General features: G+C 36.8%; 1 protein-coding gene across 1 annotated transcript in view; it reads left to right on the top strand.

The window, feature by feature from the left end:
• Positions 1–26600, top strand: part of LOC135834728 (synaptic vesicle membrane protein VAT-1 homolog-like) — a 122047-nt gene that overhangs the window by 72790 nt on the left and 22657 nt on the right. The window contains exon 2 of the mRNA XM_065348691.1: positions 8327–8456. Within this exon, the coding sequence (XP_065204763.1) occupies positions 8327–8456 (130 nt within the window). The remainder of the gene's footprint in view (positions 1–8326; positions 8457–26600) is intronic.

Here is a 26600-nt window from a genome sequence, read left to right as displayed (position 1 = left end):
TACTGGAGGCTCCAGTAATTTTCAAAAAGTCGCTGGAGGCACCAAAATGACTTGAACCCGCCAGCAGTCGACTTAATAACGCGTTGAAATTGCAGTGCAGCGTGAATTTTGGCTTTCCAACTCTGCTTGGTCAAATTTTATGGAAATTTCAAACTTTGAAAATCTGCTGGAGGCTCCAGTAATTTCTGAAAAGTCGCTGGAGGCTCCAGAATGACTTGAAACCTACCTGCAGTCGACTTTATAACTTTATTTGATGGCATTTTTTTGGAATTTCAAGTTTCAAAAATCTACCGGAGGCTCCAAAAATTTTCAAAAACCCGCTGAAGTCTCCAAAATGACTTAAACCTACGAGCAGTCGATTTCATAGCGTGTTTAAGTTGGAGTGCAGCGTGAATTTTGGCTTTCCAACTCTGTTTGGTCAAATTTTATGGAAATTTCAAACCTTGAAAATCTGCTGGAGGCTCCAGTAATTTCCAAAAAGTCGCTGGAGGCTTCAAAATAACTTGAAATCCACCTGGAGTCGACTTCATAACTTTATTTTGATGAAATTTTGTGGATTTTTATGTTTCAAAAATCTACTGGAGGCTTCAAAAATTTTCGAAAAGCCGCTGAAGGCGCCAAAACGACTTGAAATCCACCTGCAGCCGACTTCTTAGCGGATGGACATGAGTTTACAGAATAAATTTCGGCTTTCCAACTCCATTTGATGAAATTTTGTGGAATTTCAAGTTTCAAAAATCTACTGGAGGCTTCAAAAATTTTCGAAAAGTCGCTGGATGGAGTTTCCAAAATGACTTAAAACCACCAGCAGTCGACTTAATAATGAGTTGAAATTAAAGTGCAGGGTGAATTTTGGCTTTTTAACTCTGTTTGGAAACTTTGAAAATCTGCTGGAGGCTCCAGTAACTTCCAAAAAGTCGCTGGAGGCTCCAAAATGACTTGAAATCTACCTGCAGTCGACTTCATCACTGTATTTGATGAAATTTTGTGGAATTTCAAATTTCAAAAATCTGCTGGAGGCTCCAAAAATTTTTCAAAAAGTCGCCGGAGGCTCAAAAATGACTTGAACCTACCACCAGTCGACTTGATAGGGTGCTTAAGTTAGAGTGCAGCGTGAATTTCAGAATTCCAACTTCATCTGATGAAATTTTGGGAAATCTCGAGTTTCAAAAATCTGCTGGAGGCTTCAGAACTGCTCGAAACGGGTTGAAACAGTTTCCAATCGATTTGGCGTGTCGATAATAAGGTACATATATCCCAAATTTCAGCTTTCTTGGTCATTTTGGTAAAATTTTGATTTTTTCCCTCATTTTTGCCCCAAATTTGATTTTCAAAAATTCACCAAAAATCGAAAAAGGCACTTTAGCACTTGAAATTTTGACAGGTGAAATTTTCGCCTGATCTTTCGATCAACCTTTGTACGGTTGAAAAAATTTCGTGCAAGTCCCATGTTGGAACGCAAAATTTGCGATTTCGGCTGAAAATGGCCGCCATTTTGTAAGTAGAGCCACTTTTTTTTAGTAAAAAGACTAGAAATGTTCCTTAGGACTCCCTCTTTTAGAAAAAAGTTGTCCCGGAGGATCGACTTGAGGAGGGGGGGGGGGGGTGCAATAGATCCTTATGCGGGCTCCCCGACTAACAATATATTATACTTTGCTCTCATTTCTCAAAATTGTGGTCACTTTTTCTCAAATTTTTGGTCACTTTTTTGCTGTTAGTCACTAAAAAAAATTAAATAGTGGATTTCATGCGTGGTTTCATCAATTTTAGCAGAACAGTAAAACTTTGTGGTAATTTTGGCAAAGAATCCTCTCATTTTTCAGATTTTCTTTTTTTGGCAAAAAAGTGACTTTTTGGAAATCTTGGGAAAACTGCGAAACTTTTTGACTCTTTTCGCTGAAAAAAAACAAAGTGTTTTAATAATAATTTTGACAAAACAATGTGCTCTTTTGATTCAACTGGGTGTCATTCAAATTTGAGATGCGAGTTTATAATGGGCGTATAATAATTTTTCTACATGCAATTTTTTTGGAGGGTGAGAGTAAAAATTCAGGTTTTTTGGCTTAAGGGTAGAGGAGATGAACATGGAACAATGTAAAGGTGAGTTGAAAAAAAAAACGATTTTCTTAAGAATTTGAAGTGACACCTAATCTTTTCGAATAATTTGAATAATTTTTCTTCGTAGAGGAGATGAAAAGAGAAGTACTAACGCAGCGAAGAAATGCGTTGGAATTTTGCCGAAAATGAAGAATTTCCCGCCTCTAGAGAAAATAATATTGAATTAAAGAATTTTGCGTGGGTCATAGATACTCTGACAGAAGACGAAGAGGGGGAGGGGATCGAATAAAAACCTTTCGAGGGAGGAAGGGATTCGATTTCCAGTCAAGTTTAAACCAAAAAGCTAATGTAAGTTGCACGAGCTAGCTATACTATACCGCCATGAGAAATATTTTCTTCATTCCGCCTGCATATGCCCTTTAAAATATTTCAGCCTCGGCCTCGGCTTCCCCGCCTATGTAGATTGGGATTCCGATGCCGGCCGCGTGTTCATTATAGCGACGTCGTCGCCACCGCGTTGATATAAAACCGAGTCCTTGAACGTGAACTGTCACTCAATTTGGTCATTTTGACCGATCGATAAGGGCTCACTTTATTACTCGTATATAAACTTATATAGTGTGGTTCCATTTTAAAAGGCAGTGACGCGTCGCCGGTCGTCGATAAAATTCGGGTCAATTTTTTTTTTTCATTACAATTTTTCGACTTGGCCTTTTTCCCCCTTGGGTAGAAAAATTTCGAAATTCGTTTGCGAAGAAGTTGTACGAGTAGTTGAATTATTATAGTGTGATGTTGTCGGAGGAGAAATTGTTCGTGAAAAAGTACATATGAGAAATGAGAATTTGGAATCGATATGTCAAAGTTTGAAAATCACCTGTGGTAAGGTGCGAGTTAGTATAGCTTAACTTTTCTCCCTTGTCGACGAATCGAGTTATACACGCTGACGCTGCGAAAGACGTAACGTCTCTGATTCGTGGTGCGTGGTGCGACTTTTCGTAGATTTTCTTCATTCTTGTAGCGTATTTATATGTAAAAGTTCGTCGCCGATAGAAAGAGAAAGAAAAGCTGGAAAATCGAGGATGACGCGTGCTTTATTTTGTTTTCTTCGTGTTGGTTCGACTTGGAGCTTCAGCTTTCGACGGTAATTTAATCATCGCTATGTAAGATAATAACACGGCGAACATTTTAATACGCCGCTCGCGAAGGAGACGACGACGCCGACGGACGCTGTCGTCAAAAGAATTCTAACACGCGCTCATTTATCATGCTGTCAATGTGTTGTTAAACTGCTGTTAATGGAAATTTGGCCGGCTCCCGCTCTGCCCCTTCTCCATCCCGTATATTATTGGATGTCCCAGCTACGGGTTAAAATTACGTACTGCGTAACATACGTACGAGTATAATATATTGTATACGCTTTTTCGTTTACGTGGACGTGAAATTGTTATTTTGCTGAATAAAATTAACCATCATCGGCGTATATACGAGTCAATTTATCGTAGCCTGGCGTGAAAATGCTCTCGTAAAATATGATAGTAGGTAGATGAAAAATGGAGGATGGGCGATGGGCTCGTTCGTGTGAGGTACGATTTTCCTACGGCTTAAAATGCGTCAGCTTTCGTTCGCAGAGCACGTGGCCGGTGAAGAATGAAAGGGTTGGTAATCCGTGAAAGATAAAATACGCGATGTGAAAAATCATAACACCGCGAAGTGTGAGAGAGCTTTCTTTTTGAGCGAATTAGTCGTGTGGAAAAGCTTAAGGCTACTGTAGGGGTTAGTTTGGGGTGAGGTTTGGTTGTGCTTGTGGGTATCCCTGATTTTGGAGGAAACTGCCAACTGGCCGAAATTTTTTTTTGAATCGGATGCAGCTAAATTGTAAGAGCAAGTAAAATACATCACTAGTCAAAATTTGAGGCGCTGAAGTGCGTTTTTAGATTTTTGACGAAATTTTGGAAATTAAATTTGGATCAAATATGAAAATTTAATTGGAGGTGGTTTTAAGTCGTTCTGGATCTTCTAGCTATGTTTTGGAAATTCCCATAAAAGCGGTCCAAATTAACTTTTTGCCAGTTGGAATATCTCCTGTGAGTATTGTTGGACCATTTCAATTTTACTTTTTTTATGCCCCCCCCCTTTGGTTCGAAATGCTTGATTTTTGCAAATGAACATTCTAATGAGCCCTTCGCAGGGTGTTTGTTCCGTTGCGTTGCCAAAATCTGTCAAACATGGCAAAAAAGTTCTGCTTTTTGCCAACTATTGCACCACTTTTTTTTCAATCAAACTTTGAAATTTTCCATGTAGGTATTCTCTTTTAGAATTTTGAAGTTTTTTTTTTCATTTTTCTGGTTCTTTTTGAAAATAGAATAAATTTAACTTGAACAAATTTTGACTTCCCTCACATCCTTCTAATTGAAACATTTGAAAAAATTTCCATCAAAAGTCTGAATAAGTTCTCAGTTTTTATCCAAAATTTAAAAATTTTTCATTCATTTTTTTCATTTGTTCTAGTTTTGCTTAAAAATTGGAAAATTTTAGTTCAATACCTCCCCTCGCCGAAATCAACCGGATCTATTGCACCCCTCCCCCATCGATCCTCTGGGATCAACTTTTTTCTTAAAAGGGGAGTCCTAAGGAACATTTCTAGCCCTTGTACTAAAAAAAAGTGGCCCTACAACTTACAAAATGGCGGCCAGTTTGATTGACAGGTCAGCCAAAATCGCAGATTTTGCGTTCCAACAACGTAGGACTTGCACGAAATTTTCTAAACCGTACAAAGGTTGATCGAATGATCAAGCAAAAACTCGCCTGTTAAAATTTCAAGTGCTAAAATGCCTTTTTCGATTTTTGGTGAATTTTTGAAAATCAAATTTAGACCAAAAATGTGGGGAAAAAATCAAAATTTTACCAAATTGGCCAAGAAAGCAGAAATTTGAGATATACCCTATTTTCGACACGCCAAATCGATTGGAAACTGTTTCAATCCGTTTCGAGCAGTTCTGAAGCCTCCAGCAGATTTTTGAAACTTGAGATTTCCCAAAATTTCATCAGATGAATTTGGAATTCTGAAATTCACGCTGCACTCCAACTTGTGCACCCTATCAAATCGACTGACGGTAGGTTCAAGTCATTTTTGAGCCTCCAGCGACTTTTTGAAAATTTTTGGAGCTTCCAGTAGATTTTTGAAACTTGAAATTCCACAAAATTTCATCAAATAAAGTTATGAAGTCGACTGCAGGTAGATTTCAAGTCATTTTGGAGCCTCCAGCGACTTTTTGGAGGTTACTGGAGCCTCCAGCAGATTTCAGAATTTTCCAAACAGAGTTAGAAAGCCGAAATTCACTCCGAACTTCAAGTTCAACTCGTTATTAAGTCGACAGCTGGTGGGTTTGAGTCATTTTGGAGACTCCAGCGACTTTTCGAAAATTTTTGAAGCCTCCAGTAGATTTTTGAAACTTGATATTCCACAAAATTTCATCGAATGCAGTCAGAAAGCCGAAATTTATTCTTTAAACTCATTTCCATACGCTAAAAAGTCGGCTGCAGATGGATTTCAAGCCATTTTTGAGCCTTCAGCAACTTTTTGGAAGTTACTGAAGCCTCCAGTAGATTTTCAAAAGTTTGAAATTTCCATAAAATTTGACCAAACAGAGTTGGAAAGTCAAAATTCACGCTGCAGTCCAACATAAACACGCTATGAAATCGACTGCTGGTAGGTTCAAGTCATTTTGGAGACTTCAGTGGCTTTTTGAAAATTTTTGGAGCCTCCAGTAGATTTTTGAAACTTGAAATTCCAAAAAAATTTCATCAAATAAAGTTATGAAGTCGACTGCAGGTAGATTTCAAGTCATTTTGGAGCCTCCAGCGATTTTTTGGTAATTACTGGAGTCTGCAGCAGATTTTCAAAGTTTGAGATTTCCATAAAATTTTACCAAACAGAGTTGGAAAGCCGAAATTCATCCTGCACTTCAATTTCAACTCGTTATTAAGTCGACTGCTGGCGGGTTTAAGTCATTTTGGAGACTCCAGCGACTTTTCGAAAATTTTTAAAGCCTCCAGTAGATTTTCAAAATTTGAAATTTCCATAAAATTTTACCAAACAAGAGTTAGAAAGCCGAAATTCATCCTGCACTTCAATTTCAACTCGTTATGAAGTCGACTGCAGGTAGATTTCAAGTCATTTTGGAGCTTCCAGCGACTTTTTGGAAATTACTGGAGCCTCCAGCGGATTTTTGAAACTTGAAATTTTCCAAAATTTCATCAAATTGAGATAGAAAGCCCAAATTCATTCTGTAAACTAATTTCATTACGATATGAAGTGGTTTTGAAGCTTGCAGCTACTTTTTGAAATTTCAATTTTCAAATAGTCGCTGGAGGCTCCAAAACAACTTAAAACCCACGCAGTCGACTTCGTAGCGTATTGAAATTAGTTTACAGAATGAATTTCGGCTTACATCTCCTCTCCATTGAGTTTCAAAAATCTGCTGGAGGCTCCAGTAATTTTCAAAAAGTCGCTGTAGGCTCCAAAACGACTTGAAAACCCACCTGTAGGTAGTCGACTTCGTAAGTAGTTGTTCCGGAGGATCGACGGGGGGGGGGGGGCAATAGATCCTTATGCGGATTCCCCGACTATATTGAAAACTTTTTCAAAAAATGATGAGAAATCCAACTGAAAAAGCATCGCAGCGGAACTTTTATTCCTATCCTGCGACACGAATGGATGACAAGTGAAAGGGGTTACGACGAGTATATCTCATTTGATTATAAAAAAATCTCATCGTAATGATAATGACGTTCAGTTCGGCTCACTTTCGCTTTGAAAAACGTCCGGCGCAGCGCGAATCAGCACGCTCTAGTCGCAAGCCGCGGCGGCAATCGTGTCCAGAAAGGAAAACAGCTATATTAAGCGGGTGCTAGGGTGAAGGGAGGGGAAGGGGGAGAAAAGCGAGCAGCGAATGTCGATTAGCATTTTAATTAAAATCCCGGCGCGACGTCGTCGTCGTCACGATGCGAATCGTTCGCGAACTTTTTGTTTTTTTTTTGTGTTGTAAATAATGAATGTAGCGCGAGCGTGAGTATAGTGATACAAGGCGGCGGGGGAAGAAGATGGTAAATTTTTATATCGGTTGTAAAAATTTTGCAGTAGTTGTGCCCCCTGCGAAAATGGAATTTAGGGGTACAGAGGGTGGCGGCGAAGTTCTTTTTTTTTCGTCAGCGCTGCGTTATTTTTAATGGACGGTTCGCGTGTGTATTGTGAATACGACGTCGATGGACGGACGCTTGCGGCGAGGGGAGTTGGCACGACAGACGCGACGCGACGGTCGGTAGCGCGAGTTATGTATTCTTTATTCATTAAATACGTTTGAATTGGCGTCTGAACGTCTTACGACCCAGACTGAAAGGCGTCTGCGGATATAAAGGCGCCACTGAAATTTACCCTTTACCTTGCACCTCGTGCCCCGAAAGTCGTAACTTTTTTTTTCGGATACCGTGTTGCTGTGCATAGCGTGCCATGCCATGCCATCCCTTTGCCCCGATCCGGCTTCGGCCTTTGCCCGTTTTCGATGGCGGTGGTGGCGGCGGTGAAGTATAATTTAGGTTACTAGAAACACCTGCCTGACTGCCTGACTGACTCGATGATGTGTCATCCTTGAAACAGGACAGGTCGGTTGCGGGCAAAGTGGTTGAATTTTTTCAAGTGGAATGCGATTTTGCGGCCGGCGAGCACAGCGCGTTTGTCCGTAAGGCGGAAAATATAGTATAATGAGAAATACTCGTAGAAGGGAGCATTTGAAATTGTAAACTTCCACCCCTTGAATTGTGCGTTCTACGTCGAGTAGAGGTATCTTGTGCCGGCAGAATGTCAAACAGAAAAGCCCTGCTTTCTTTACGAGTTATACGAACAAACTCGTGTTTCTGTAGGGTGGCCGGGGCGGGGGCGGGGGGAAGAGGTGGCTGCCACGGTGGTGTTATTTGCGTGCGAAATGAGAATCGTGCTGCCACCCCCTCCCCTGCACCAGCCATAGCCAGCTTCACGCCGAACGAAATATCTTTAGACCGCTTGTTTGAAAGTTTTGTATCGTCTCGCTCTGACTGCGGGCCGAGGGTTTTCCCAAAAGACGACCACGACCCCACCCTGCGTTGTGTAAGTTTTCACAACTCGAACAAAGGTGAATTTGAATTTTTCTTGTCACAAGTTGCGCTTGCTAGCTTACTTACTTACTTGTAATGTACAAAAGGCTACAACGGAGATGTGTTTTATCTGTTTCAGCGGCTTGAATTTCCAAGATTTAATGGTACGACAAGGAGCCATCGATTCATTACCAAAAACTCCGATCATATTGGGTTTCGAATGCTCCGGTGATATCGAGCAAGTTGGCGAAAATGTTAAAGATTTTAAAGTAAGTGTTTGGCTTATTATATATCTTCGATAGTATTATATTGGTTAGATCACGCACATATAAAACCACCTGTACTCGATATGAGTATTAAGAGTCTATGTATGTGATTAAGGATGATATACAGGGTGTCCCATAAAATGTCTGCGATACTTCGGATGCCAAGTAGGTGTCGCATAGACAAATAAAATGTGTCCATTTTGACGTTTGAAAGGGCTACTGTACTGTAATTTTTTCAAAGAATTCGATTTTTTGAAATGTTGTCTGATTTTACGAGTATTCTTCATTTCTATCTTGCTGCTGAAAATAGCGATGTGCAGGGTTAGGTAATCTTCCTGGAAATTTAAAGTCCTATAAGTTTTCCAACTTTTTGAAATGAATATTTCTATGCTGATTTTACCGGGGGGGGAGGGGGGTAAATTTGAAAGTCTGTTTAAAGAGCCTTTTGAAAGCCCACTTTTGGTTCGAGTACCTGAAAGGATATTTTTAGTTCAATTTTACTACCGACAAGGGAAATATTCCAATTTGCAGAAAAATGTTTAAATCGGAGACAATTCCTACCGCATTGTGAGAGTATGCAAAAATATGTCACCAGCCAAAATCTCAGTGCATTTTTGAAAATCAAATTCGAGCCAAAATTGATCAAATATCCAAATTTTACGAAATTGACCTAGAAATTTAAAAAATTTGGTGTGTATTATATTTCCGCATCCTCCCATTGATTGATTTGAAACGGTTTTGAATTTTTTTTCTGAGCAGTTCTAGAGCTTGCAGTCGATTTTTTGGAAAGATGACATTTTTTTACTGAACACCCTATAATTTCAACATGCTGAGCAGGGTGTTCATTATTTTGAAAAGTTGGAATTTTGTACCTCGCACCCCCCCCCCAAACATGACCTCAGGCGAGAAAATAATTCCCTATTTTTTATTTTTCTCCTATCTGTAAAGAAAGTGGTGTCAGTAGCCCCCTAAGTGAAAAAAAAATCAAAAAAAGTTCTATTCATGAAAATTTTTTTTTTCTGCGCCAGAATGTTTCTAAATAATCCCCTCTTCAAGAAAAAAATTTCCCCGGCCCTTCAATCCATATTGGCCCCCCAGTAAGGAGCCCCTCAAAGTTGAAAAAACTACAAAAAATGATAATAAATCAAAGTTATGGAAAATTTGATGAAAATAATCTCGTTTCCGCATTAAAATTGTTCTACATAACCCCCTTTTCTAGAAAAAGCCATTGTTGGACCCCCAAATGATTTTGGCTCTCTTGCATGAAGCCCCTCAAATTTGGGAAAAATAAAAAAAAATTATACATAAATTGATGTCTGCAGAAATTTTTTGAAAATTTTTTATCTATGTGCAGAATCTTTCTGAATAAGCACTTTTTCCAAGAACCCCCCCCCCCCCCGGTCTCCCAAATCATGTTGGTTACCTTTAAAGCCCCTCAAAGTTGAAAAAAATCAACAAAAAAATGAAAAATTCATATCTATACAAATTTTTTGATAATGTTTCATTTCTGAGCAGAGTACTTTTGATAACCACTCTTTGAAGAAAAGCACCCTTTTGTCTTCCAAATGATGGTGGTCCATTTTTATGAGACTCCCAAAATTGAAGAATATTGGGAAAGATGAAAATTGATGTCTATAGGTACTCGTAATTAGGTGAAAATTTTTCATCTCTGTGCAGAATGCTTCTACGAGTTCTTTTTTCCAGAAAACCCTTTTCTCAGTCCCCTCTACAATGCTCACCACCTACACAGATGATAGAGATCCACAAAGTTGAATTTTTTTTTGGAATGGAGGTGAAGCCTCCTCTTTTCTGGGGAAGGAGACATACACAAGTTCCACCTTTTCATCGTGTAGACAGGTCATAAAATATTTAACAGTATTTCTAATAAAAATGGACCAAATCCAAGGATTATGATGTGAAAAAAAAAGTAAAAATTTCAATTTTTCTGATTTCTTTTATATTTTGAGATGGGAGAGGGGGGAGAGGGGTGCTACCTAGCATGACTCATTTTTACTAACGTGATTGAAGAAGTTTTTCTCTTGAAACCCGACAACAATTTAGGGCGTCATTAAATATTTTTTTCACTAGTACATGTAGGCATAAATATGAGCTCTCCCCTCTAATCCACTGGTTAGTCTTGGGTGGAGATAGGGAGCTAAAATTGGTATATAGGTTGATTTTATGTAAGTAGGGACTTAACTGAGGTGTTAGAGCTAGAAAGTTCACAATTTTAAAAATGTTGCCTGATATTTCGATTTTTTTCATGTATAAGTATGGGAAAATTGGGGGGGCACCGGCACGACTTTTTTTTCACTTGGGGGGCTGAAATTTCCAGGGTGTTATTTTCTCACCCGTGGTCATGTTTTTGGGAGGGGGATGGGGACGAAAAAAAATCGAAAATTTTTTTTTCACCATACAAATAAGGAACACCCTAATGCTGAGTCAATTGTAGTTGATTTCAAACCCTTCTGGAGCCATATTTTGAAAATTAACGAAATAGTATATTACAATACAAGAAGCGAAAGTGAAGTATGTTTGGTCGAGTGCAATTTTACTCGCCGAGCCGAAGGCGAGGTGAGTTAAAGCACGAGACCAAACATTCTTCACGTCGCTTCTTGCATTGTAAGATATTTTTCATTATTCATGCTACGAAAATAAGTTTTACGCCCGTTTTTGGTTAAACTGATGAGTATGACTCCTTTTTTGCATAGTAAATATATCGAATACTAAGCCTCCTAGAAAAAAACTGAAGGCATTATGTCGATTGGAAATTTAATTCTCTACAATTTTCCTCGACTTCATTTTCCCGTAGAATGCTTTTTTCCGCCTCCAGAGCGCTTTAAAAGTAAAAAGATGTTCATTTTCGACCCGGGTAAACATGGAGCATTTTCGTAGCATGCACGGAGGGCGGAAAACTTATACTTTCGTAGCATGTATAATGAAAAAAAAATTACTGTTATTGTGTTTATTTGTGCTGAAGTTGATTTGAACGGTTTTTTGGCACTTTTTTGAAAATCTGGAATTTCCTAAAAACTACTGGAGACTCCAGAATGGTTTGAAACCACCTCCAATGGAGTCGGCATGTTGAAATTAAGGTATTTAGCTTACTCTTTAACTTCATCGGGCACAACTTCGTAAAAATTTCAACTTTAAAAGTGTGCTCACTAAATTTCAGTTTTCCTGGTTAATTTCTCGTGCATTTAATTTTTTCCATTTTTGATTTTTTGATTTCCAAAAATTCACCACAAATCGAAAAATGCACTTTTTGACCTTTTTTCTTTGGATTTGATTTTGTCTAGTTCAAAAAATTCAGGAATTGTCTTATTTTGAGAATTCGAAAATTTTGGGGTGCCCTGAATTTCGCGACCGGGAAATTGAAATTTTAGCTGGTGTAGACCATTTGGAAAGTGTTTTGTTTCGAAGAAAAATTCGTGATGGATGCTTTATCTGTTGCAGAAGATGGATCAGAGGTGTCCAGTCTCTGAAATTTCGCCATTTTTACTCCGCAATCAGGGAATTTTGTGATTTAAATCAACTACGTACCTAATTTTTTGAAAATTCTCGCGAGCTTTCGCATTCCCAGAAGTCAATTTTATGCAAATTACCGATTCAGTGATTCTGAATATGGAAATACGTAGTACTAAGTATTTAAGATTTGAAGTCAATAAGAAATGTTGCAAGTTTTTAATTTTTGTGTTTGGAATTTAAGGCATTTCTTGATGTTGTGCTTTGAATTTCTTTTGCATCCTCATTTTTCGCCCTCCCTGAATCTCCCGATATCAAAAAAAATATTTTTACGTTTTTTTTTACTCTTCGTTTATTTTCTATAAATCGATAAAAATTGCGCAGTCGACATTTATGGGACACCCTGTTAGTATCAAAATTCGCACAAAGGTTGTCCACGTCCGCGTCCTTGCAATAAATTTATATTTTCATCATAAGTATGACCTAATTTTTACGATTGGTATTGGGTAAATTGGTGACATCTAGGTAGGTACAAATACGACATGGCTAAAAAAAGAACTACGACGAGGTTTTCAGGGTCTTTTCTTTTGAACCGAGAAAAAAATAAAGGTACATGGAATTCTCCCAACATTTGATGGCATACGATTGATTGCATGACTGCGTGAAAGCACATACGTGGGCTTATTAGAGACAGTATACTCGTGGGCGTTGGGAAATTCGAGCTTTCCTCATGTGTATACGACGACGAAGCTTTGTATCGAGCTGGGGTGTAATGTAAATGTTGCTCTATTTGGGGGGGGGGATTTACATACTCGTAATAAGCTTTATGTTATTTGAAAAATTGAAAAAATCGTGGAAAATTTTGTTCCAAGTTAAAAAATTGAGATAATTGTGTTCTTCTAGTTGACTTTCCTTCCTCGTCGAAATTTCTCTTCAATTTTCTCCAATATTGAAAAGCGCAATCACCTGAAATATGAGTCAGGTTTCTCGTGCGTTGAAATTCCAACGCAATTGTATTGATTTAGTCTGCCTCTGCACTTCCCAAGGTAATACGAATATGACTCATGCAATAATAGTGGTGACTTATCGACAGTAGCCAAACATACTAAATTGTGAAAAACTTCGCTGCATTAAAATCAACTTCGATAAAGCGTTTTATGTTCAACGAATGAGTAATTCGATGATGATAACGACCAACGACACGGCGGCGATATACTAGAAGATGACGAAGAGTTGACATTTAAATTAAGAGCTATTAAGCGGCGATTTAAAGATGAAAGTTTATTACGTTGCTATGCCCGACCAAGGGGAAGGGAAGGGTGTTGAAGAATATGTCGCGTGTAGTCGCGATAAATTTACTCACTCTTGTTTTCGAGAGTCGAGAGAAGACAAAAGACGACGCAGTCACGTGGAAAATTTGGGGTAATAGCTGAGCCAGCATAGGGATTGATTTTATACGAACGAAGTTGAAATGAAAGAGAAAGGCTTTTTTTTCTCGACGAATACTACACATTAGGTACCTTCGTATGGTATAAAGTGGTAAATGTAGTTGTAGTTGTGTGGTGGTTTGATTATTTGCGAAACAAACGCGATGAAGGCGACATAAAGAGGGCGGGTTCGGGTATCGGGGATGAGAAAGCTCAACAGTTGGCGGGTCTTTATGCGATTCATACACACACACGTATACTGCAGGGGTAGCGAGCGCTTTATTTGATCGGTGAAAAGCTCACGCGGATAACGGTGTTTGGATAAGATTTTCGTATACACTGCCGAGTGCGCGAAGACCGACGAAAATGGAAGAGGGCCACGTAATATACGATGTATAGGTATATAAAGGAAAAGATACAATTTGAAATTCGAAGACGCGATGCGATTCAGCCAAATATTGGAAATCAGACTAGTAGGGTACGCGTGTGACCTTTCAATAAGAGTGTTAGACGATGATATATGAAGTGTGTTCGCATTTGCAATGTTTATCGTACGAATCGAAAGCAACGAACAGCTCAGCTGTGTTATTGAAAACATAGGAAATGTAGTGTATACGAGTACGTAGGTATAGTTTGATGATGGGGGGAACGATTGTCGAGTGTTTTTCCTCGAAATTTTCGCCGATTATTGTTATTTTGTCGGAATGAGTAATGGTGATTGAATGGATATGTTTGAGCAGAATGGTGAAAGGAAAAAGGAATGAGGGAGTCGTGGATGAATAGGGAATTTTAACTAGTCTTTTATGAAATTATTGAAAGTTTCTCGTGTTTATGGGAAAACACGGCGTATTTATTGAAAATTTGTCTCAAATTTTTGGTAACTTCTGAAGAAGATGACCATTGTACAAAAATAAAGGGGGTTAAAAAAATGATTCGAAAGTTGAGTGCATTTTAAACCAGAGAAGAAGTCCGGGAAATTCACTAAAAATTTGTTAAATTCCACGTGAGGTGGACATTGGATGACTATACTTTTTGGAATTTTCTGCAAAAAAAAAAATTAGCCCAGTAATTTTACTAAAAAATGTAGAAATAAAATTGTCAATTTTTGGCATAGAGCAAGATTTTGACAACTTTAGCAAAAAAATGGCCTTTTTGGAATTATTAGCAAAAGGTGGTGATTCGTTTTGACAATTCTGTACTCCGAAGCAAAAAGGATGGAAGTCCAAAACCCCAATTTTTAGGAGAGCAAAAACATCCTTTTAGCAATCATTTTGGTTTCATTTTCAAATCTGTGGAGGGAATAAATTTCAATATAAAATTGTCAGGGTATCTAACAGGTAGTGAAAGTAGTGAATTTAGTGAAAAAGTAATGATTTTAAAAATGGGCAGTGAAAGTAGTGAAAAAGTTGTGAATTTAGTCAAAAACGTAGTGAAAAAACAGAAAAATTTGAACGGGCAACAAAAACCTTCAAGTCATTTTTAAAAAAGTTCATTTTTGATGAAATTGAAAAAAAAATTTGTCCACAAATCCAATTTAATTTTTTTTGAAGATGTCTCGTGAAAAAGCGTTTATTTTTTGAGTGAGGGGGGAGGGGTTCGAGTGAAGAACTTTCTGAAAGTTAGGTTGAAAAAAGTAGTGATTTTTCACAAAAAAAAAAAAAATGTTGTTAGATACCACGAAGTCTAATTTTTTCAGTGTTCAAATAGAACTTGAAAACCACGAATAAAAATCAAAACTCAGAAGGAAAAAAAATCGTGGAAATGAATCGATTGAGAGAAACATACAAATATAAACAAGAAGAGCTTTTTTTCAAGTTTCATAAAAAAAATCAAAACTTTTTGGAAATTTTCAAGACTAAAGTACAGAAACCAGGATGCACAAAAGGGTATTTAGCTGTTTAAAAGTCCTGCGTCTTGCTTTTCCCGCATCTATACCTACATTTGTCTTGATTTTTTTTTCAAAATCGACGAAAAGTTCATGCTTTATTATTTCACTTTTTTTGGTTCTCTATAAAAATTAGGAAAAAAATTAACTTTGATGAATTTTAATTTCATCTATTTGTTTTGTTTCCCTGAATCTTGTTTTTTCAAAAAAATTTCTGTTTCAATGTGGAAATTTTTTTTGTCCATCAATAATTCAAATTTGGATAAATTGTTGACCTCCTTCACCTCCCCCCTCCCCCGGGACTCAGAGATTTCGGCTAATAATTCTGCTTCTCTGACTTGTTCAGTTAATTATCAAGTAGCAGTTCTTTTTCCCTGGAAAAAATTTTTAAAAAAATTTCTTTCAATTTTTTCTTATTTTTGAATTTTTGGGTGTTTTTGGGAGGAGTTACTAATGATTAATTGACAGTCGTGAACTCGTGAATCAGTTTCAGTGTAGTGAAAGTATTGAAAAAGTGGTGAATTTAGTCAAAAAGGTAGGTAGGTAGTGAGAAAATGAAAAAATTCAGTAATGCGTTCATTTTTATTTTATAAATTTGATTGAAATTGGAAAATACTTTGCATACAAATTTTCTTCCAATTTCATTTTTTTTTTTTGAAAATTTTCCTGTGAAAAATCTGATTTTGTTAAGTTTTTGTGTTTGAAGGTGTGGGGGGGGGTCTAGTGGATAGCTTTCTGAAAATTTGATTAAAAAGAGGTAGTGAAAAAAAGAAGTGAAAAAGTAGTGATTTTTTCAAAAATTATTCCGTTAGACACCATGATTGTATTTCGATTTCTTGATGTATTGGTAATTGATTTTGGCTTTTACAAATAATTGATCACCAGTCAATTATTTTTTAAATGAACTAATAAAAATAATTGAATGGACATCCATTTTTTTTCAAGTAAATATGCCCAAAAAAAAAAAGGCGGAAGTCCTATTCGAGAAAAAGAACATTTGGACTTCCATCCTTTTTCTTTCTTGTTTTTCCGGACTTCCATCTTTTTTGTTTTGACAACTTCTGTAATTCTCCACTTGGAGCGCTGATACGTACATCATTAGAGAGAGGTTTTCAAGAGCTTTCCAATGATGTAAAAATCTCAAAATCGTAAAAAATGGACTTCCATCCTTTTTGCTTTGGAGTACAGAATTACTGGAGAAAAAGCGAGACTTATGGGCAATTCTTGAGGAAATGAGTAGTGGGTTTTTAAGAAAGAGCACAACTTACAAAATTTTGGCATTTTTGTCACGTTAGCGGCATTTTTTGCAACTTTTTGTAAAAAAAAGGAGGGAGAGTGACTTTTGAGCAATTTTGATTAAAAAAAAGCGAAATTGTTCAAATTTTTGCAAAAAATCGAGAGAATTTTCACAATTTTTGAAAAAAAAAGCAAAGACTGACAATTCGAGTTGAACTTGAGAGCAGCACATAAGACCAATCAAGTTTACCATTTTTCGCCTATTTCACAACCTGTTACATATGACGAATGAAAAAATTCCACCATCAATTCAACCCTCTTTTCCAATACACGATGAACCTCGAAAATTCCGTTCATCTATTCGCAGCCCATTAAAATTCCCCGTATAAACTTTCCAACGTACGTGAATTTTCTTCATCTCCGGACAATTTTCTCGACGCCATTGAGTTTTCAACACGAATAATATTCTAATTCCCATTTCATCAAAAACGTATTATTTAACAATATAACTTTCACGTGCGACGATTCATATCTATACCCAGTACCTACCACTCACGATGTATAGGAGATCAAGGAAAGACGAACTTCGCGAAAACACAATTTCATCTCAACTTGGAAATTTTCCTCTAAAACTAATTTTTTTCGTCGAAAAGAAATTCAATATGGTGCGAAACACAGGCCAGGCCAGGCCATCAAAATAATACTCGTATAGTGTTCTCTTATACCCCCTAACACGGTGTTTTTTTCGCGTTATTCGTTCACTGGTTCGTGCCTTTCTCTCGTAATATCGCAGTCGACGCTGCCTATCCTCCACAGCTCTCGCATCCTGCTTTCCAAATCATTCGTATAAAACGCAGTAATTTCAATCTGGCTGATATCTTTTGTTGGGGAAAATTTCCACCAACGACGAGCGTAACCGTAAGCGCAAGTTACGATGGTTTTCTTCGTCTTCTGTTCGTGCAGTATCATCGAAACGTGAGAGGAGAGAGGAAAAAAAAGGGGCACCAACTTTTCGGCTAACTTTCGACGCGTCATCTTCGGAAACTTATTAATTGAAGAATCCTCGTTGGCGGCATATAAAAGCGAACTTACACGCTTTTTTTTCACTCCTCTTTTAACTTGTATAGTTCGAAACTTATTTATAACTTTTAATCGCGCGGCTGGCGCTTTTTCCTACATTCTGGCTCTCGTTCGTTTCGAATACGCAGTATGTAGTATTTTGTATGTATGAATATCGTAATACACGCACGTGCACTTACATCAACGCATCTTTTTCCCCCCAGCATCCTCCCTTCCTATCGCAGAGTACCAGTTATCATCGTCTCATTATGGGTCGTCGTTTTCGCACAACGACATCATCATCGTCGGGTCGTCTAAATGAAAGAAGGCAAGAGGCACGGGCACCGCCAACGCTTAAAAATCTTCGTAATTTTTCTCCATTTGCCAAATCTGTCTCGAGAGATCGTCGCTCGACTTTTTTTTTTACGCAATTCTCCAGTTACGTTCGTCGTTGTCGTCCAAACAAAACATTTCTCTCGACATTGTTTCATAAATCGTCTTCCCCGACCTCATCGCTCCTATTTTCAAAACTCATCTTTCAATTTTATCGCGAGGATGAGGGGAGATTTGTACGTATTTTTTTCATTTTTTTTAGGGTTTTTTCCACGTTTAGTACGAGCAAGCTCACCGTCAGATGAACTTTCCATTAGGAATCATATCGCACTTACAGTACCTTTCGATTCGAATGGTAACAAGTCTCGTAACACGCCACACTACGTAGTGGTAGGTAATAGGTAGTTAGACACCTCACCTGTTACCTTCCTATTACCTAGCAACCTATATAATTTCAAATCCCAACGCACTTAGAAAAATCATCCATTTCCCGTTAATGCGTTCAGTACATTACCGCCAATGCATCTTTTCAAATCATCCTTATTCCTCATACATTTTCAACGACCTAATACACTAGTATTGCCTAATACGTATACGAGAAAGATCCTCGACCACCAATTGACTCATCCATCGAATATAGCGTTATTTTCGTACGGTTACGCGGTAGCACCCCTTCGTCCCCCTCGTACTGGCCACTTTCCCTATCGATACGACGACGACGGTGTGGAAAATTCGTCGATATTTCACAGGCAAACGCGTAGGTTAGGTATCATTATAATGTGTTTCGTTGCGTTTTCCTTCCCTTTGCCCCCTCCTTCTCATTCATTTCCTATTTTACCGAAATTATTCGATAAAGAGACAGGTACCATATAACGTATTTATATACGTAGAAAGGAGTGAAACAAAGCTAAGCCGACGTCGTTGTCGTCGCCATCGTCCTAACGACGCGATTAATTATTTAACAAGCTCTATCAATATACCTGTATAATAGCACATCATCGCGCGATAAATTGTACACAAACTAAAACACATAATCGTTTTATGAAAATTACCAAAAATACATACCTCTTCGTAGTACTTAACTTACTACATTTATAATTTTCACTTTTCGATTCTAATTTATTTGGGTAGGTACTTCTTGATGAACGATAAATGACTGATAGTGAGTCATATGTACGCTGCCATTACTCGCTTTATTATACCGATGGACAGGGATGGGGACGTGGAGGTAGGAGGTGGTTTCTGATTCATTATTGGTGCATCACCTAATGCGCAAATCGTGTAGTAAAAATTGGGTTTGAGTCAAGTATAATAGATAATTTACACATTTAGAGTGGGGAGGGGGGGAGGGGGTCGAAATGTCCCAAAAATTAAAGAATCAGAACTTCACTGATTTTCAAAAAAAAAAAAAAAAATTGAAAAAAGTGGGAACGTCCAAATTTCTCTCTTGGCCCATTTCAAGTCACTCGTGCCCCAAATCAGAGTGTTCAGATATTTAAATTCGTGAATCGATGATTCTTGAATTAAGCAAATGTTCATCGTTTCCAAAAATTCTGAAGCACACAACTTCCTCTCCGAATTAGTCTTTATGAACGCAAAGTCATCCAATGTCCAATGTCCAATGTCCACCTCACATGGAATTTAACAAATTTTTATGGTGAAAAATGAGAAATTGTCGAAACGAATCACCACCTTTTGCTAATAGTTTCAAAATAAAGGCCATTTTTTGCTAAAGTTGTCAAAATCTTGCTCTATGCCAAAAATTGACGATTTTATTTCTACATAGTAAAATCACTGGGCTAATTTTTTTTTTTGCAGAAAATTCCAAAAAGTCTAATAGTAGGTTCATATTTTTCAAAAATTGTCCAGAAATCTCGCTTTTTTTGTCAGGCATTTCCATAAATAACCCTCTTTTTTCTGAAATTGTTGAAGTCTCGCTTCTGTTTTTAATGTTGTTGTTTTTTTTGCCAAAAATTTCTAAAATCCTCATTTTGTTGCCAAAAATTGCCAAAATATCTTGATTTTTTCCCCTAAAAATCGCCTAAATAATGCAACTTTTAAAAACTAAAAACCAGAAAACTCCAAAAAGTACTTGTATCACTACCTAGTACCTACATATTTTTCAAAAATTAACCAAAAATCTCTCTTTTTCGTCGGGAATTTCCAGAAAGCACCTCTTTTTTCTGAAATTGTCAAGTCTCGCTGAAATCCTCCTTTTGTTGCCAAAAATTGCGAAAAAAATCGCAAAATAATGTAACTTAAAAATTAAAAACCAGAAAATTTCAAAAAGTATCACTATTTACGCACGTATTTTTCAAAAATTTCCAAAATTCTGCTTTTTTGTCAGGAAAAGCCCCTCCTTTTCCCGAAATTGTTGAAGTCTCGCTTTTCTTTTTAATGTTGTTTTTTTTCTGCCAGGAATTGCTGAAATTCTCCTTTTGTTGCTGAAAATTGCCAAAAAAAATCGTAAAATAATGCAACTTTTAAAAATTAAAAACCAAAAAATTCCAAAAAGTATCACTGCCTACATAATATTTTTTTAAAAATTGTCCAAAAATCTTGCTTTTTCGTCAGGAATTGCCAAAAAGCTTCTCCTTAAGTTTCGCTTTTATTTTTATTGTTTTTTTTTGGCCAAGAATTGCTAAAATTCTCATTTTTGTTGCCAAAAAAATCTTGTTTTTTCCTCATAAAATCGCAAAATAATGCAACTTTTAAAAATTGAAAATCAGAAAAATTCCTAAAAGTATCACTATAGTATACATATTTTTCAAAGATTTCCCAAAAATATCGTTTTTCTTTTCAATGTAGGTTTTTTTATTGCCAGAAATTGCTGAAATCCTCATTTTGTCTCAGGAATTCCCAAAAGTCCCTCCTTAAGTTTCGCTTTTATTTTTATTGTATTTTTTTTTATTGTGAGGAATTGCCGAAATATCATCCTTTTATTGCCAAAAATTGCCCAAAAATTCTCGCTTTTTTCTCATAAAATCGCAAAATAATTCAACTTTTAAAAATTAAAAATCAGAAAAATTCCAAAAAGTATCACTATACATATTTTCCAAGAATTGACCAAAAATCTCGCTTTTCTTTTTAATGTTGTTTTTTTGCCAGAAATTGCTGAAATGCTCATTTTGTCTCCAAAAATTGCTAAACAATCTCGTCCCCCCCCTCCAAATCACAAAATAATGCAACCTTAAAAACCAGAAAATTCCAAAAAGTATCACTACGTAGTACGTATTTTCCAAAAATTGACCAAAGATCTCGCTTTTCTTTTTTAAAATTGTTTTTTTTTTTTGTCAGAAATTGCTAAAATCCTCATTTTGTTGCCTAAATCGCAAAATATGTAATGCAACCTTTGAAAGTTGAAACCAGAAAATTTCAGAGATGCTTCGTTTTTTTTTTGGTCAATTTTTTCAACATTAAAATGTTTTGCTCAAGTTGTGTCACTTTTTGGTTATTTTTTTCAAAGTTTTTGGTTCCCAATAAAGTATTTTTTTTTTCCGAAAAAAATTGAGTAGGTACGAGTTGTGAAATCAATTTTGCACGAGTTTAATTTGAGCATTCGTGATGAGAAAAAGTAATGACCGGGGGGGGGGTGGACAAGAGGATTTAATCTCATGTGGAGCGATAAATCTATTCCAAAAAAAATATCGATGGTGAGAACTGAGAAGTCAATCTCAGACAAGTATAATTTGAGTATTCTTGATGAGAAGAAAGGGAAGGGAGAAGAGACTTGGGGAGAATGTGACAATGTGTAGGGTGGAATTTTTTTTTTTTTTTTGAAAAAATGTAGATGGTGACAACTTGAAATCCTGTCTATTTTTTGCCTATTTTGATTTAAAAATCGAAAAAAAAGTTGAAAAAAATTTCAAATTGCAGGAAAGCTTTTAATTGAGGGGAGAATGCCATGTCAGTGCCTCGATAAATACGACTGAAATCTGATACTTGTCACGTCTGCAGATCACGAGGATCAAATATGTAATTCCAAGTCTAGTAAAATCGATCCTTGAAATCTGCGCAGTGTTTTTAGATCGGTTGGATCATAAATAGAAATCTATCTAGCTAATTTAATTGATCGATTGAACGAACAGAGATATTTCTAGTACGAAATGATTGATTTTAATTATCAACGGTTTTAGAAAATTTTAATCACTCGAAAACGTAGTATAAATAATCCTGTTTCCACATTGAGAAAAATTTCCCTCTGAAAATCAACAAGTATCGTCTAGAATCTCCTTCAATTTTTCAACGCGATCTCCCCCCACCCCCCGCCGTAAAAATAACTCGCTTCTCTGCGGTCATTCTACGTAAGCTGATGAAAAGAAGAGAAGCGTAAATAAGCAGGTTTTTGAAATGTCGTATAGAAAATCATTCGAAATGGTGAAAATAATGATAAAGCACGACGTGTAACGTGCTGTTTCACGTATTAAACGACTTTTTAAAAAATCCACTCCCCTCTGCTCACTTCCATTCTCTCTTCTCGCCAGCACCGAAGTTAAACAGAAAAGTAAAAGTCTCTAGCTTTATAGGATACGAGAAATAGAAATGGTGTAAGTGTGTATAAACAAGCTAAACAATTGGAGAAAAAAAATTACCCTCATTTCTCTCGAGTTCGTTTAAAATTCTCACGGCGATCTCGCAGTAGTCGGTGGAAAATTTTCAGTTTACTTCCTCCGACATTCTCCTCACCACCCTATATACAGTGAAACAGATTCACGTTGTTCTTTCGTTCGGTGAAACCTTCCCAGTTCGTGCTTGAGCGTTAATCCTGCCGACGAAAGCTTTTTTTCTACATGTTGATACGTGTGTCTCTCCCTCTGATATATTATACCTACTTTCAAAAAGTATATGGCTCGTAGAAACTAGAAAGGTGTATAGTATGGTACGTAGATGTACTCGTACAATACCGTGAGCACATTCTCTCGTGTTGAAATTGGTATGAAAAATGACTGTTTACGCACATCCACATCCATATCACTATCTACTCGTATCTCTATACCTACTCGTACATATACGATCAAGTATCTGCTTGTACAAAGGTACTACACATACATTACATATTATACGTATTCAATGCACTGTATGTGCTGTGTAATATACAACGTTGGAGCATGTCGTACCAGCGATCGACATCGACATTTGCCCTAGACAGGAGGGGGGGGGGCAGCAGAGGTGGCGTATAACCAAAGGCTTTTTTCGTTACGCTTTTAATCGCTCGTCTCGTGCTTGTAGCCGTCAAAAATATCATTAACGTTACATCCGCATTGGGAAAAAAAAAGAGTACCTATGAGTATATAGAAAAAATACGTACGTACATACGAAGTGAAAGAAATCATTCCATATAAAGTGCTTCCTCACGTATGTAGACACGTTACACGTTTCTCTCTCTATAATTAACCATCTCGTTGGTTGTTTTTTCCATGCTCCAAAGTCCAATCGGGGTGTTCTTCATTACGCCATTAATATAAGCGCGCGTATTCGTTTAGTAGAGAAACATCTTGGCTTTTAGAAGATGTAAGGCAGAATAGACAGAGAGAAAAAATAGGCATCTAAACTGGTTGCTCAATTATCTCTCGGTGTCTACTTTTTTTTTTTTTTTGATGGTAGGCATACGTGATGTACTCGCTTACTTTGGCCTGATTTTCATCAATCAAATGTACGAGTATATGCCGTGTGTTTTACGCCTCATTACGTCATTCGAGCTTAAACTAACAAACCCCCTTGATCTGCCCATGCCATGCCCATCGTGCATCTGCTTTTTACTACGAGGAATTTATTACGATAACAACGACGTTCTTTTTACTCTCGTTTCTCTCTCTCTCTCGCTCGCTCTCTCGGTTTCGAAGATTTTACCATTTATTGGAATCTGAGCTCTGGTGGATCTATACTTACGTGTACAATCTATACAATATACATTGTGTATATAATGTAAATATATATTGCCCAGTTGTAGAGGCTACGTGTGTTGTAGGCGATCGTAAAAAATGTAATTAATCGTTTTATATTATAAAGTTGAGTAAAAGTTTTTATGTGAATTGTGCATGTACGTCATTCGTGTTCAGGGTTTGTCTATAGCCTTGCCTTGCCTTGCCTAGCCTACGAAATTAAAAGACTGAACTTATAAAAGTTGGGTCCCACGTCAATTGGACCAAGAAGTGTTAGGGGGGTTCGACGATTTTTTTGAAATTTTTCCTGTGGAAAGACCTTCCGAAGGGATGACCAATGGCGCAAATCGCAGCCCTCTAGCCCATTTTTAAAGGCAGCCAGGGGGTGTCAAAGTTTTCAGTGAACCAAAAATATCATCCATTTGATCCATTTCAGCAGAGTGGATTACTCGATAACCGCGATACCTACCGAAATGGAACATTTTCCCATAGTTAGGGGTTTTGAAAGGCTTTTTGGTGATATCATAAAAATCAGCGTTGCCACTTTTTTTCGAACAAAAAATTAGCTCAAAAAGTTTCAAAACGTAGTTTTCATATCGTTCCGACTCTAAAAAATTCTGAAAAAAATATATTATGGACAAGTTTTCATGCTGAACAACATATTAAAAAATTGGGATGGTAACATGTTGCAAAGTTGATTTTGAAAAAATTTTAAATTTGCGAAAAAAATGCGATTTTTTGATTTAAAATATGAAAAAAAGTTTTGATAGGTGAAATTGACCCATTTAACTCCTATTTTTACGTATTTGTTGAAAAAGTTGAAAAACCCTTTCACTCGATGAAATAAACTCCTCACAAAAAAATCAAAATTCGAAAAAATTCAATTTTCAATTTCAAAGATCAAAAAAAGTTTAAAGTCGAGGAGTCCCGATAAGGCCACTTTTTGGCCCCAGGCCAGTTATCAACTCGACCACTCTTAAAATGTTGTAATAAATGTCCCAAATACGAATCCGTGGTTAGTTAACCCAAAATGACCCTTTTTTGGGCTCCAGGGGTTCCCAAAGTTGTGAATAAAAAAATAATTTTTGGGACCAGTGAGTACATATTATTTTCAAAAGCTTTTCTAGGGTAAAATATCTGTTTGAACTCGATAAACGTTATGCGAGGTGATTCCCCCATTTACGGGGGGGGGGGGTCGATTTTTGGAAAATTTTGGAACCACCATTTTGAACTTACCTCTTTGAACCCCCCCCCCCAGAAAGCTTTTTACAGTTTATTAGTATGTGAAGACCTCCATCCCACCGAATTTTGAGCTCAATAAAATTTTCCGCTGGTACTCGAAAATCCAATTTTCCAATTTTTCGTAATTTCGATATTTTGGGAATCCCTGGAAAGCTAGAAATCTGCGATTTGCGCCAAACGTAATGTTTTGAGGTATATATTCCATTATCTAGATGAAAAAGTTTAATTAAGCTCCCCGTATGTTTGTGATTTTGAACCCTTTTTTTAGAGCCCCCCCCCCTCCCCCCCACTTTAGGCACCCCTACAAAAAGGTGTTTAAGCACATTTTTTCAAATAAATTGAAGAATTTACATTTGAACCACGACTGGCAAGTGCTCGATGATTTTTCATTTGATTTTTCCTGTAACTTTCAAAATTGAGCATTTTTGGGTCAAATTCTGATATTTTACTCTTAAAAAAACGACAAAATCACTTTTTCACGATTTCAACGAAGTAAAATCTCAGAATTTGGTCCAAAAAAGCTTAATTTTGTAAAATTTGTTACCAATGGAGTTGAATCGATTTTTTCTAGAAAGATTTGTTTTTGAAATATTTTGACCAAAATTTTTAAAAGTTCAACTTTCTAATGAAAAATTCAAAGTAAAAAAATCTTCGATATAAATTGAAATAATACTTCGATTTGGGGCATGAAAGACTTGAAATAGATTGAGGAAAAGTGTTTAAAGTATGCTCTCAAATTTGTTCAACATTTTTGAGGTGCTGTAATATCCTTTTAGAGTTGAAAAAGTCAATGAAATGATTGAAAATGCGCGAATACGACTTTTTAAATTTTCGGAAATTTGAAACCCCACTCCCTCCTTGTTCATTTAATTGTCATGGATTCAAAATGTCCCTGCAGGTTTATTCGTTACAATTTTTGCTGAAAAAAATTACCTACGAATCAGTCAATTTTTCGCTGTTTTCATAAATTTTAGCGCTCATAAATCTTTTCAAATGAAGTTGGAAATTTCCAAAAATCAATGAAATGCTAATTTTTTTAAATTTCTAGGTCATTTATCCCCCTCCCCCCGTCCACCCTCTTCATTTCATCTCAAAATCCTGAACTGATTCCCCAAAAATGTGATTGGAGCAAAGTACTCTAGGGTGGATTGTTCTTGATTTTTTTTTTCCTTTAAATTTGATGGAGGCTGCTATATAAATGGCAATAAATTATGGTCAAATGACCTCGACGAAATGTTGGAAAAATTCCAAATTTTTAGGTCAATGATTGAACTCTTCTTCGACTAGAGATCGAGAAGTTTGAAAAATTTAATAGTTTTTCAAAAATTGGGAAACATTTTTGTTGGTTTATGTGATCTCTTGATGTCTGTAGTATTTCCATATTCATCACGTTTGAACTATTAAAAAAGCTCAGCCATTTATGTGTACGTATTATCGGACTTCAAAAAGATCATCTCGATCAAAAAATTGGGAATTTTTTTCTCCAAAACACGACGGATAGTAGAATTTTTAAAACTTCGATCTCTCTTGAGAGGTGAGGTGGGGGGGGGGAGGAGTTGAGCATGTGAGCATTGACTTAAAAATTTGAAACCATTTTCTACGTCATTTTGAGGTCATA

Source organism: Planococcus citri, chromosome 2 (assembly GCF_950023065.1).
Source record: "Planococcus citri chromosome 2, ihPlaCitr1.1, whole genome shotgun sequence".
NCBI classification, from domain to species: domain Eukaryota; kingdom Metazoa; phylum Arthropoda; class Insecta; order Hemiptera; family Pseudococcidae; genus Planococcus; species Planococcus citri.
Note: the sequence above shows the minus strand (reverse complement) of the source record. Positions and strands in the feature narration are given on the sequence as shown.